The sequence below is a fragment of the Myripristis murdjan genome, chromosome 3 (genome assembly GCF_902150065.1).
Source record: "Myripristis murdjan chromosome 3, fMyrMur1.1, whole genome shotgun sequence".
NCBI lineage: Eukaryota > Metazoa > Chordata > Actinopteri > Holocentriformes > Holocentridae > Myripristis > Myripristis murdjan.
In genome coordinates this window covers 3,203,254-3,218,098 of record NC_043982.1, presented here as the reverse complement: position 1 = coordinate 3,218,098, position 14,845 = coordinate 3,203,254, and the positions used below count along the sequence as shown (strand labels likewise).

At 38.1% G+C, this 14,845-nt stretch overlaps 1 protein-coding gene across 3 annotated transcripts in view; it reads right to left on the bottom strand.

The window, feature by feature from the left end:
• The window catches only part of lrrk1 (leucine-rich repeat kinase 1), a 93,130-nt gene that overhangs the window by 51,633 nt on the left and 26,652 nt on the right, over positions 1-14,845 (bottom strand). For all 3 annotated transcript variants that reach the window (XM_030045751.1, XM_030045768.1, XM_030045759.1), the window contains 9 exons: positions 14,129-14,355; positions 12,807-12,934; positions 11,845-12,008; positions 11,237-11,374; positions 10,207-10,319; positions 8,676-8,746; positions 7,532-7,661; positions 4,858-4,970; positions 1,537-1,751 (listed from right to left, as the gene is read on the bottom strand). In XM_030045751.1, coding sequence (XP_029901611.1) covers positions 1,537-1,751; positions 4,858-4,970; positions 7,532-7,661; positions 8,676-8,746; positions 10,207-10,319; positions 11,237-11,374; positions 11,845-12,008; positions 12,807-12,934; positions 14,129-14,355 — 1,299 coding nt within the window. The remainder of the gene's footprint in view (positions 1-1,536; positions 1,752-4,857; positions 4,971-7,531; positions 7,662-8,675; positions 8,747-10,206; positions 10,320-11,236; positions 11,375-11,844; positions 12,009-12,806; positions 12,935-14,128; positions 14,356-14,845) is intronic.

Below are 14,845 nucleotides of genomic sequence, written 5' to 3'. Positions count from 1 at the left end.
ATTCTCTCCTCTGAAAATATTCAAAAGCTGCCATCTGTTTGGATATTGCCCTTCATAATGTTAAAAAAGCAACTCAACCATCATGTTTGCATTTATAAAGAAGCAAAGCTTGTAAAAATAAAGGTTTTCATTAGTTTTAAAAGTGAGCGAAATATGTATTCTTACAAGGATTTCTGTTATCAATTCATGTAACCAAACAACAGACATAAATCCTATAGATTACAGAGCAAAACAATATACAGTTTTTAAGGATACTTTTAGTATCCTTAAAAACTTAAGTGTTTTTCAATAATATTGTTTAATAATGCAACAACCCTGGTCATTAGATTGTCCTTTTTGTTATGAGCTGTCAAATTATTAGTCATTATTACTGTTTTATAGTTTAAACTGTGTTGCACCCCTTATGAAGTCTAAATGTTAACATAATATGAAACAGTTATAAAGGAATTTTATTAACATTAACCATTTTATAAAGTTTGTCAGCCCATTTAGAGGGACATTTTATTACGTTTTGGCAAGTTATTATGTTATTCATCAGTTATTACATGAACAGCTGCTACAGGGACTCCAGAATGACTTGCAACACACACACACACACACACACACACACACACACACACACACACACACACACACACACACACACACACAAAGCACACCGATGGGACATCATCAAAGAAAGCAGGTATCCAAGCAAGCAGCAACACTGTCAGAAATAAACACTTGGACATTTTTCCACAAGAGAGAGATGCTTTGGAATTTCTTTGCATTATTATCATTTGTATTATTAAATCTTTTACAATAACTACTGTGTAAGGAACACATCTGCTACCGAACCCCCCCTTTTCTCCACTCAGACTGACACACGTTGACAAGCATATGGGAACACTGACAGTGCAGTGTGCCACTCTAAGTAAGGCAGTGAAATGTAGAAGCATTAAAAGGTTTCTGGGGCTGCATGTCTCACTACTGGCGAGACAGTCTGTCTGAAGGCGTTAAAGGGCTCTTTCTCTCTCTGGCTCACACTGGATAGGAAATACTCTACTGTGCAGTATGAGTCAGGCTTTGCCAGGAAGGTGACATCTTTTAAACCACATGTTTATATGATTCAGTGGTTCTTTCTGTTTTTTTTCCTTTATCGAATCAAGTAGCCTCATTGAGATGGAGAGATGAAAAACATTATTGTATGAATAACTTACACAATACAATTCAGACGTACATTCCAGTAGCACACAGGGCCATAAGTTACACAGAGCAATCACAAGCATCATGGAAAATATGAGGTATCATTGCTTTAAATGAAACTGGAATTTCAAAGTGCTCTGCAGTCCTTCTCACCAGAAAACCAGCAGCTTGTTAAACTAAACAAACCAGTCCTGTGATCTGGTACCATAATTAATTGGATTTAAAAGACAGCAGAGCTTCAAAAGTAGAATCCTTTTCATCATTTGAGTGCATCCAAACCCTTTCCAAACTATGTGCTGCAAGTGTTGTGTGCTGGATCTACAGTGTTGTGTTGCTGGTGCTTTGCCTCACGTTGTTTTTGCCTCCGTTGGGTTTGTCCAGTTCCCAGGTAGAGGTGGAGATGCTGTGCTCTGTAATGGTGAAGGGGGAAGTCTTGCCGGTCTGCAAAGCCTCCAAGAGGGCTGTCTTCCCCTGCCTCGGTGGACCAATCACAAGCATTTTCAGCAGCTTGCAGGCCTCTGCCTTTCGAAGATGAGCCCGTAGGAAGGCCATGACAGAAGCAGGACCTGGGAAACCAGTGACATCACATCACTGATTCTTGAGAATTTCGATAAATCACGTCCCACTAAGAAAAATGCTATTTCTGCTGGAAATTTACAACATTTTAATGAATAAAAAGAATCAAGGGCATAATCAGGGGGTCATTTGCACATTTGTAAGGTTCTTTTATAGGTTTATTTTTAATTTGTATTAATTTAATGATCATATGTTGGCCCATGGCCTACAAAACCAGTTGTCCTCGGATAGGAGATAATCATTTCAACTTGATTAAAACAACAAAAAGTAATAATTTCATTGAATAATATCTTTACCACATGAAAGAGTACATCATAATATGTATTAAAAACTACAAACGATGAGTTTTGAACAATATTTACTATTATTTTGTGGTTACTCAAAATGTGTCCCAGATATTCATCACCACCGTCAGATATATATTTAAAAAATAATAATAAAAAAACTACAAGGTCAATTAGATTCCTGAGGAGCCCTTTTCAAACTTTCAGCTCTACAGCATGTTTCAAGACCGCTCAGGCTCCTGGAAGTTTTTTATTTTCTCTTAAATCTCTTCATATTTTTGGACACTGCTACTGTCACAACCATAAATTGTCAACACCGTCACTTCTGTATAAAAAATATTAAATTAGATTATGGCATAAATGTATACTTTTTAAGAAGAGGTCTGATGTAGGTAGCAACAGGGCGAAAACAAGCTGGCTAATGTGAACAACTCATGCTTATCATGTGAAAGAGCAGGTTTTTGTCACCACCGTCAGACGTCACCACCGTCAGGTTTTCTGTGTGACGGTGATGACTGAAGTCTGAAAAATGCTTATAACAGAGCTCAGGATTGTTATTTTTTGTACCCAATAGTTAAATAAAGTTGTTAAGCAAGAAGCCATTGACTTGAGTGGTATAAATTTTGGAAATGTATGTTTTAATGAGGCGACTGTCACCACCGTCAGATTAGTGTCACCACCGTCAGAGGCAGTTATATTGGTTTTAAATGAATATGCTTACAATATGTCTTTGCTGCTGTTGAGTTATTAAAGTATTAGTCTCTTTAATACAAAAATATGTTTTTCAAATAAAAAAAAAACATTACGGTGACGGTGTTGACAAAAACAAAGTAGCCTAATAACTGGAAATACCTATTTTATGAAAAAAATGCAAAATGAGGAGGTTGCACCGGTACACTGCTGAACAGCCAAGACCTTGGCCTATAATGATATACCTTCAGATTTTGTAATTTAAAGCACTTTTTTTTTTCAAAATTAAAACCTGTTTTATCCAAATTCCCAAGAATCAGTCACGTATTTTTCATGTATTTTTGAGGATGTTTGAAGATTGCATTTCTGAAGGACAGCCATTATGACATAAACCTGCACTAGCCAAGAAGTATATGTCAAAATACACCCATCTGATGAGTCTATATGACAAAGAGGTGCTGCAACAAATTGTTCCATCTCTACTAAGTGAGATGCTGTAGATTCACCGTTTACCCAAATCAAATTCTGGTGTGACACATAGTGACTGGAGGGAAATCTTCTAACAAAACTTAAGACTGAAACAGAAAACTGTCTTGAGAACAACAGTAGGCAAGTGCACCATCCAGACAACGACAGACTAATCAGTGATGGTTAAATCTGCTTGCAAAAAGATTTTTTTCCCCACAACATCACCACACTGCCAGCTGAGAAGAGGAGCAAATTTAGGTCAGATGACATTTAACCAAAGTCACGTTAAATAATTTCTGAGCAGGCACGGATTGTTACAGTTCAAGGTACTTAACCACCTGCATGTCTGTAATTTTTTTAAAAATTTAATTTAATCTTTATTTAAAGTGTAGAATCACCATGCGACATGGTCTCAAAACACTTTACAATTCAAAAGGAGTATACAACATCAACATCAACAACAACAACAACAACAAAAAAGCCACACGAGCCCAGATATACCCTGGTTCAGAGCCAGAGTGCACCAGATGCCATCAGGCCCCCTACTACTCGAGGCCGTATGTTTTTGACATACCCACAACTGTACACATTTTGTTCAGAGATGTTTAACGCATTCTCCAACATAGGTAAAAAATAAATAAATAAATAAATAAATAAATAAAAAGTTGTCCCTGATCCTATTATCGCAACATCTGAGGTTGCCCCTAGCAACAGCGGGATATCCAGACACCAATCAGATCTAATGGCATTTTCAACACTACTGCCCACCGGCTTATTCTCTTTAGCTGGAAATCCCCTACCCGTCCATCTCATTGACGCTGGGTCAGTGACATAATGACAGCTCTCAAACTGGAGAGAAATCAGATGCACAGTTCAGGGCTCTTTGAAAAGGTTTTAAAAAAAACTTGGCATCCCTTTTTAGACTATTACTCCAATGAATTTGATGCAAACTACACCTTGGATTAGTGGGCCCACACTTCTCTACCACCACCCCAACCCCCATCCTCTTTTCATCCTTTTCTGTTGACTGTATTCCTTGTTTGTGTCATTTTGTTTATTCTGTTGCCATAGCATGGAAGTCATGAATGTAAGGTGTGCAGGATAGTGTATTCATGTACGCCATTTATGCAGTTGTACTTTAGGACACATTCTGTCTTTGTGTGAGTGTGTGTGTGTGTGCTTTTTGTGTTATTTTGTGTGTTTGTTTCTCTCTTCTTTCTCACTTCTCTCTTATTATCGTCATTGCCATGCAACTAATCCAGGATTGTGAGGTGTGCACAGTGGCGGTTCTGCCTATGTTGCCGCCCTAGGCGAAATTACTGCCTTGCGCCCCTTCCATGTTACTACTCCTTTAGTAGCGTTAACATGCGACCATCCCCCAGTTTCAGTCCTTCTCTGCCTACCCAACCAGTTTGCAAACTGCAATGCAATGCACTGCATCTTTTGATTTGTTATTAAATGAGATAGAATAATTCCAAGAGCTGTATGTGTAGTAGCAGGCCCTGAAAATGTAAATAAATCCCTCTGTCAAAACGACATATAGCATCTACAGAGTTGTTTAGCGAGGCATCCTTATCAGTCCTGGATTTTTGCCACATATTAAGACACTAGAGAAATCTACAAACACAGGTTTTAAAGGGCGTTTAGACAGTACCTTCTTTCCTGACCTCTGGAGGGACATTGGTGATATTCAGGTCTTCAATGTCCAGCTGCCACAGGTTGGAGAGCTGGCCGAGCTCTGGTGGAAGCTCTCGGATACCAGGATTACTGTGTTCATAGTATGGGAGACAGCATCAATCAAATGTGGTAGAATCAAGTACTTGCAACAAGTTCAATCATACAGAATGTGAGCTGAAGTTTCAGATCTCTTTTTCCAACTGAGAAGAAACAGTAAGAATTCTCAAGAGTTTTCACATCAATCGCCTCCAAATACACACAACAGTTCCAGAAAACCTCAGCAGAACCACAGGCTGATCACCTCCATGCTCATAAATAAACACTTTTTTCACGTTCATGTTTCTGTATTATAAATCCTTTTTCATTGGTCTTATGTAATATTCTAATATTTTGAAATACTGGATTTTCGATTTTCATGAACTGTAAGCTGTAATCATCAAAATTAAAACAAAAAAGGTTCGGAATGTTTCACTTTATGTGTAATGAATCTAGAATAAAGGAAATTGAATTAAATTACAGAAAAAATGAACTTCTCCATGATTTTCTAATTTTTGCATGTGCTTATTGTCTTATTGAATGTATTCTAAAACAAATGAAAATATTGAATACTAATACTAATAATTTTTTATATTTTTTAAAATATTTTTTATATTTTTTAAATGACTATATTCTATTGAATTACAGTGAAATTATAGTATTCATCACTTTCCTAAGGACCCTGGAACTTCCTTAAAAAAAGGACCTCATGTTTGGTGCCAATCCCTACAAAACTCCAACCGCTCAGATACTGTCTGTGTGTGTGTGTGTGTGTGTGTGTGTGTGTGTGTGTGTGTGTGTGTGTGTGTGTGTCAGCGATGGGGACAAATCCCTTCTTGGCAGCACCGCACCAGTGTGCATCCATGGACTTCCTGAACGTTTCAATCTCTGTGACAGGGAGTTTGTGAGAGCTGACCTAGTTGTGCCTTGTATATACCAGCTGGATACAGCTGCTCGGAAGGTCCACGCAATACCAGCTCGTCTGCATCTGTTTCGAGAAATCTCAACTTGAACCAGCCCACATGGGTTCCCGCTATTGGTATATCTATATTTAGTCTTTTATTCAGCAAGATCAACACTGTCAACATGTTGAAGCAGTGTCAAAACAGTAATGAGAGATTCATAATAAAAATGGAGACACAATAACAACCAAAACCCGTAACACAACTATTGCTATAACTATCAATAGTAGGTCATGACCCATTATCAGTCCCCGCTGAATATGAAGGCCCAATTTTTCTCAATAACTGGTGTCATCATTTGGATTTACATGATGGGCGATATTAAAACCACTCAGTCAAAGATTGCAGAATAAAAGTGAGCGGACAAACATTTCCAATAATACGGTTACAATTTTCATTTCTCTTTTCAGTAGATTTGTGAGGGTTAGGGTTAGTCTGACAGAAAGACTAAAACACTAAATTGTAGCGTGTTGCCCTCACATACCTGCCTTAAGGACAGATGGGACACAATCTTTGTTTCAGGTTTACTCGATTTAAATGCTGGTGAATGAAAAGGCTTTCACAAGCATTTGAACACATGAAATCTGATCCAACATCACTGTTCTGACCTTTATATATATCATTTTACCTAGGGATGTCCCGATCACATTTTTTTGCCCCCGAGTCTGAGTCCAAGTCATTTCATTTAGAGTATCTGCCAGTACCGAGTCTAATCCGATACTTAGGCAATGCATTAAGGAAAAAAAAAAAAAAAAAAACACATCCAAGTTGTCCCTTAAGGAATTTTTTTTTTTTTTTTTTTAAATTTAAACGACAGAATCCAACATGATACCTTTTTATATGGCTCTTTTATCACAAGTTCTGTTATTTAGTATTGGTTCAAACCAAGTAAACAAAACAAAATCTATTTATGGCTTAGTGGTGCAGCACAAAATAACCATATAAACAAATACAATTTAAATAAATATCTTGTCTTAAATAAAAACACTAAAAGATATCTGTAAAATAAAATCATCCAACATGATAAATTCAGCTATCTTGGCAAACACTTTCGCAGACATTTTCGCTGTCCCGAGGCACCAGCCACATGTTTGCCCTGTGTTAGCCTACTACAGGTATCACCACGACTAATGTTGCCTGAATATTAGGCCTACTCCCCGCTTGCCATAAAATGTGTAATGTTTACAGCGTGGCGTTACACTACCAAAAAAAAAAAAATAAATAAAATTCTGATCATTTCCACCCAATCCTGATCAGGTGAAAATCATGTGATCGGCCCCGATTTTCAATCACACGATCGAATCGGGACATCACTAATTTTAACAAGCGGTAATATAATTTTCTTGTCTTGTTTTTTGTTCCCCTTACGTTTCTGGTAATTTTCATGTATTTTTTGCACAATAATGTGAATTAAATGCATATTACTGGTGCTGCCATATCTAACACTGTAAATTCTCACACTGTAATTTTCAAATTTACTACAAGTGAATATCGAGCCCTAAATATAACTTATTGGTGTCCTTGATTACTAATAATCGGATCACCCCTGAAAAATCAATCGATGTTCACTAATCACTAGTTTCCAGTCACACAATGTTCAGCGTGAGGAAGGGAGGGATCCAAAGGGAGAGGGAGGTGGTCAGCGGGACTCACTTGGACAGATAGAGCTCGGTGAGGTTGAGCAGACCACACACCGACTGGGGAACGCACTCCAGCTGGTTGTCGTTCAAGAGAAGCACTTCCAGTGAATCCCGAAGAACCATGGGAAACTCAATAGGACACACTGCCAAGAGAGAGCCGTGCCGAGAGTAACAAATGTACAGACACACAAGCACACACAGAGTAAGTGACATCCAACAGATACAGTTCATTATGGCATAAAAACTGGATTACGGACATCAGTGTTTTCCCACGGGTTGACCATTTACTCAAGGACGTCACTGTGTGTCCAATAGCTACCAACTTGAGTTTGAAGCAAACTGTAGAATTTTGAGTTTCATTTTCACAACAGGATGCTCTGCCACTACGAGAGCAACGCTGCTCTCTGATCAAAGCATCGTCAAATAACAGACATGATGTGATTCATGCATAAGGCACGGCGATTGAGATGAATTTAAATCAATTTCTGGACACTGACCAACTTTTTATTTTATGCCAATATTGTAGCAGTGCACCACAGATGAGCCTGTGGAACACTGGACACTGGAGTTTTACCAAAATAGTATTTTCAAGGTCAATACAATTCGATTATTTTCTGGACTGAGGTCAATATTTTATGCCTCTATTGAATATTTTCCATCAGAACCATTTTCATGCAAAATACTGCTAAAAAAAAATAATTTTATTAACATGTTCAAATAAACTGCATTATAAGCATATCAGAGGTGGAAAACACTAACTGGATATAAATTGATTTTTAAACCTTTTAAACCTGAGCAAATTCACTTTTTTTTTTCCAAAAACACGGGAGAAAGATCATTAGTAAATTAGCAAGAAACGAATTAAAAAGTAACAGGAATTTAGAGAAAAGTCACCAGAAAATGCCCAGAAAAAGACAGAAAATGACATCAATAAAATCTATTAGCAATAAAAAAAGACCAGAAACTTAGTAAAACATTAATTACACAATTAAAAAGCTTAATTAGTTTCACTTGTTAGTTTCACTTAGATACACTTGTGTCTATCTGCTGTTTCATTTTGAAACGGCTGCTGTGAAAAAGGTCTGCTGCACAGTCAGACTCAGTGCTGAGCACATGCAGTGTCTCTGCGTATCCAAAGCAGTATCAGGTGTGGCTACCTGGGTCTGGGTCTCTCCGGTTCCATGTAGTGAGGAAGGCCAGCCTCTTGGATTTGGTCACCTCCTCACTTCTAAAATGTACAAAAGTCCCATGAGGAAAGGGTGGTGAAAATAAGATTTTCCCTCTAGCACTGACTGCTTGACATCCTCCTCTTAGACCCCTCTAATCCACTTTAGCCTTTCTCGGGTTATTTCTTATTCAAAGCCTCTGACAGAGACTATGCAGATGCCAAATCCCATCTTTGCTGCACATCATGTCTGTACCTAATAATAAAGGAAATCCATATGGGTCTATATGGACAAAAATTCTACTTTCAGGTTCATTCAAAATTCATTCATGAGTTCTCAATCGCATCAATGATAACATCAATTAACTATAAAAGTTGCTGAACACAGATAAGGTGAACACACTCACAAAAAGGCCAAACAGATCATGTTGCTAATCACATGAGAATGCAGCTCATCACCTCGTGTTTAATCCATCATGTGCCACCAACAAACACTGCTTTGTTGAAACAAAGGGGCACCTTCATGTAATCAAACTGTCACACCCAGAATCTTTAACACCTGTGGAAACTAAGAGATTCAACCAGCAAAGGCTTTCAGAGCCTGATACTGATGCCAATATTTTTTGTCTTTTGTGACAATATTGAAAAATCTTTCAGATGACTATTTAAATTTCCCCAAAAATATTTTAAAAATTACAAGTATTCAGTGTTTGCTTCTGAATTTTATTGTTATAAGCATGGAAAGGCCTCTGAAACAGCTTTTGGACCATCAAAGAACCAAAACTCTCTAAGTTACTAGATGTTTCACGATGTTGATAACTGCAAAGATACTCTCAGAAAAAGTAATTTGAGCAAAACTACTGTCTGTGTGCACTCAATAATCATATCTGCATTTTAAATTTGAAAAGCAACATTTGTGGAGAGATGTTAAGCCTTTGATGCATGGGTTAAGGCAGTTATAAAAATAATAGTAACATAGTCACGCATAGTGTGGAATTCATATTAGATGTTTGGATATCAGAATCAGGTTAAGGGTCTCCAACTGAAAAGACGTATATTACTGATCAGGTTTCCAACACAGATACAGGCCAGGTCATGCCTGATTTTTAATAAAAGAACAGTATGAGCAAGATATATCACCAAACCAGTCTAACCATGACATGAATCATGAACAAAACTGACCTATTACATAATGTGACAAAGTCATTATACTGTTAGGTCCATAAGTCTTTGGACAGTGACACAATATTCATCATTTTGCCCTTGTACACCACCACAGTGGATTTGAAATGGAGTAATCAAGACGTGATTGAAGATGAGATCAGCTTTAATTTAAGGAGTTGGACAAAAATATGGCATTAACTGTTTAGGAATTACAGACCGTTTTATACACTGTCTCCCAAGCTGCTGAGGCTCAGATCTTTTCTGGTTTAATAGATTAGGTCTGACTGAACACTGTGGTGAATGGGCTGGTTGTGGAGCTTCAGCAGAGCTACAGTATAGATATATAAGCATGCACTTACTTCCCCAACTGGTTCTTGGAAAGGTCAAGGGTCCTGAGCTGGGAGCATTTCCACTTATTTGGGGCTGGGAGAGTCGCAATCTGATTCCCACACAGTCTCAAGCAGACCAGAGCCTGGCAGGGAGGACCATAGAAGGACAGAGATATGACAGTTATGTTTTCAGAGTTTTCAGTAACTGGTCTATTAGTCAATTTAGCTGTTAAGAAACAGACTCCATAATTATCCTCGTGTCTCTGGTAGATTGTTGGCTCCACAGCTCTTTAGCTCTTGAACCTAAACTATGTTGAGTCATCTAGGACAATGTGAACTGATTGCACCAATGCAGCTAAGTGGAAAGTCACATTCCATGTGGACAAGCCTGGTAGTTTGGTGTATGAGTTTGATCTAATTTATACAAACTATGATATAAAGTGTGTAAATATACATACATACACACAGATAGATAGATAGATAAATAGATAGTTAGATAGAAGTCAATAAGGGTAATGCTGAGTGTTCGCTGTGAGTGCATGTGGATGATATTGGTGTTTGTGTTCTTATCACTTATTGGGTGGTAAACTGAGTATCAGTACCACATCTGGCTCTTTTAAAATAAAGCCTGTAGAACGAGAGGGCAAAGTCACTGACCAACATGTCCTGTGTAGCATTGCAGCAGTGCCCTCTTGAGGTGTTTTAAGAGATTACAGAAATTTGAGTGTGAGTGCTTTATATACTGTTATGCGAGTGTACATGTGTTTATCTGTGCGGTTTGAGACTATGAACTGCCTCTCAGGACCTGACCAGAATTTGTCTCCAGCTGCAATGACTGATATTGTTTTTACTCATACAGCTGTTAAAATTCAACTAATTGAAATATAGTCATTTATAGTTTAATTGTAAATTATTTCTAGTGTTTTAATTAAATTATTTTAAATGAATTCATGGATTTAAATTTGTCATAGCACTGCAGTTTGAAGCAGCTATCATAATGAAAGGTTTAATTCTCCTTACAAGAACTTAGTCATCAGCATAATCCTATAATCATAACTACCTCCAGCTCAAATATATACGAAGGCAGCTCCTTCAGCTTGTTCTCAGAGAAGTCCACTTCCAGCAGCTGTGTCCTCCAGAAGATGCTAATGGTGTTGGGAAGACTCTCAATCTCATTGGAAGAAGCCTTGCATTGTTTCTGCAGCGGAGGACAAAGTGTGTTACAGGTTCAGATCATCTCACTACACACTGCAGCCTCTCTCTCAATCATTCCTTGACTGATACGGCTTTTACAAGGCAGATACTGATATTTATGATGAAAAACTGCCATTAGAAAGCAGAAATACGGTGGAGATGTCACCAGTCCATTAAAGGACATTTACCAAAATTTTGTGCTTATCTTAAATATATGTAACTTTGATCATTTTCATGGCAAAAACAAACAAACAAATAAAAAAAAAAAAACAAAACTGAATAACTCAAATTAAGAACCTCCCACAGCAGTGTAATACTGATCAATTCTACACCAGAAAAGTCATTTAACAAGCTGCATCATGTCTATTACATCACAAGTGGACAACAGTGACTGGCTAGTCTATGCCAAATAAAAGTAAAACACAAATTTATACTTTCTGCATTATCACTTAATGTATCGGTCTATATCCTCACCAGTGGACAAGCCCAGGGGTCGGGGAAAGTGGTGAGTCTGTTCCTGCAGACATTGAGGAAGCTCAGGGATTTGAAACAGTGCATCACGGCCGTTGGCAGACTGCTCAAACAGTTATCAGACACGTCCAGCTCCTCCAGTTTACGCAGTCCAATCCAGTTAGTGGCTAAACACAATGCAAGGAACAAGTAGGACACAAAAAAAGAATTTAAAAAAATGATCTGGTTTGATTTTTAATCAACAGCAAATAATGCTTTCAACTGTTGGTAATTCAAATCACTTTGAATCCATTGTTCTAAAATAGATTATGGAAGAGAAAGTGAGTTTTGTAAGCCACAAATCTTAGCAGTGGGAGTAACAAAAGGTAACTGAAAAAAATGGAAGTGATAAAAATGCTTACAAATTAATAATCAAAGTGATTAAATGTATGCAAATGGGGGAATTTTACTATGGATCTTTTGTAGCCCAGAGGAGATATGTTGCTCAAACACTTGGTATGTAGTGTTAGTGTATGTTTATGAGTTGTAGAACATAATAAATTATCTTGAAGGAGTAGATGTTTACCAGTAATCTTGACTCCAATAATTTAACAATATGTTAAATTATTATTTGTTTTAAAAATGTAAATCACTTATCAAACAGACCTAACAATTCAACTACCAATGAATGAGCAGGAGTATGCCTGTGATAACATAGATTGAATATGAAAAATAAGCCGAAGTGATACCGCTTCTCTGAATAGACAAGCTAAGCTGTCAGTGTGCTGCTGTTAGCCAGTGAAAATAGAGCGGAGTGGCAAAAAAAAAAAAGTGTCTCGCACCAGGCCACACAAGACTATTCCAGCCAATCAGCAACAAGGGGTTCATGTTCGTGCAGAGGACAAAGGGAAGGAGAGAGGGAGGGAGATACATGCAGACATAAACACATAACCTATGAATACAATTTAACCTGGGCTGATGCGTACCAGGAGGGATGTCAAACAGGGATGTTAGCTGATTCTTGGCAGCAGAGACTCTCTGGACTCGCGTCAGATGGAGAAGCCCAGATGGCAGGCAGGTCAGCTGATTCTGGGACAGATTTACCTGGCATAAACTGAAATGAGTAGAAATGGGGTAGGTGAGAGAGATTTTCAGAATCAACAATCTCACAGCGTTGGCTTCCTCTCAATCGTCACAAGGCAAACAATTAGTGGAAGCCCAGATCAAGAAAGCAACACAAACGTCCAATATAATCACTGGACTAGGTCTCGACAGTGCTTTGATTCTACCACATTGCCTACTGAAATAAATAGGCAGCTTTACTTTTTTGAAATGCTGCTCAAAATAAAACAAGACAGAAGAGGAGAGAGAAACGATAAATAAACTGAGAAAAACAAGGAAGGCAACATCCTGTGTGAGAGACTGACTATGTTTAATTATATATGAATATGTTTTGCCCAAAAAGGGGCTTTGAATTGTAATACCAGTACAGGAATTTTAGGTCTGAAAAGGCTGGTTGACGGTGTAAATACACAGTTTAAGTGGTTCCTACATGAACGGGCAGTACATTTCCATTAAGAACCCTGAGAAAGGCTCTCAGAATCACTGCCTGTATTTACACTCTAAATACAGTTCAAAATCAGCATGAGCAAAATTTTTGTTCCGTGTATGCTTTTGCATTTCAGTGTCTTGCAGCAGGCGAAATTTTAAATGGCCAAGGTCATTCAGAGCAAAAAAAAAAAAAAAAAAGACAGCAGAATTCCGATGCATATTCTCATGCCTGACATATTTGTTAAAATCAAAGTCAGCAAACCACACTCCCTAAAGCCCACAATGACAAAAAACAGTTTCACACCAAAAATATTCCAAGTATTCAGTGTTTCCTCCAGAACGGTTTTCTTTTCAGAGTGGAAAAGTCTCCACGACAGCATTTTGACTTTCATTGCATATTACAGGCCCCGGTATGCTTCAAAAGAATAATAATGATATTACTCAAAACACAGTTGAAAACTAGGATGATAATAATCTTCATGCATACATTTGTGGTATCCATTTAAAATTAGTAATTAGAATCAATGCCAACAGACACCATGCATAGCATTAATTAGGTGTGCCACAAATAAATGTAACTGAGCAAACTGCATAATATCCATCGTGTCAGAGGTGATAACTGATACCATATGATATCTGTCTGTACCTACACATTGGGCTACCATTTGCATCTTAACATTTCCCTCCCATCTAACCTCCCACATCAGTATTATTTTCAGGGATTCTGGGAGTAATGAGTCTGCAATGGTGTGTCTACCTGGAGCAGATGACCTCCTGGGAGCTGGGGGCAGCCGGCAGCTCTCTCAGTAGGTTGTTGGACAGATCCAGAGACTGGAGCTGGATGAGACCCCAGGGCACCACGGAGGGCAGGGCAGTCAGGCTGTTGGACGACAGGTCCAAGTGAGTGATCCGAGAGGAAACATCCATGAACCAGTCCAGTTCTAGCCACGGTAGCAGCAGACCGCTCCAACACACACTGAAAGCCTGCAGAGACAGAGACTGCATGGTGAGAAACAGAGGACCAACTATAGTGGAGATCAAAATTAAGAGAACAAATTATTAATACTTGATATATTCTGCAATATTGTTTTTCTTCATTGTCCAGACTTTGATAGAATATCAGCTGTGGCTATACCACTGCTGTACTAGCATGTTTATTTAAATAACCAAGGCACTTCAACAAAAACCTTTATTTTGTGAAAAAAACAGCGAGCAAAATTAGAGAACAGTGACCATTGTGTCAGAAAAGAAGATCTAAACAATGCTTTCTTAGGGCTATAGGATTCAAAAATGAATAGGAAGTGTAGAGGCCCTTTCTTTGAATGACTTCAGCACATCTGCGCCCACAGGACATCACTAGTTTCTCACACTGCTCTGGTTTGATCTTGGTCCATTCTTCTTCTTGCAGTCTCTTCCACAGTTCGGTAGCTGTAGTGGATTTCTTAGCCATTACTTTGTCGCCAAGGATTTTCCA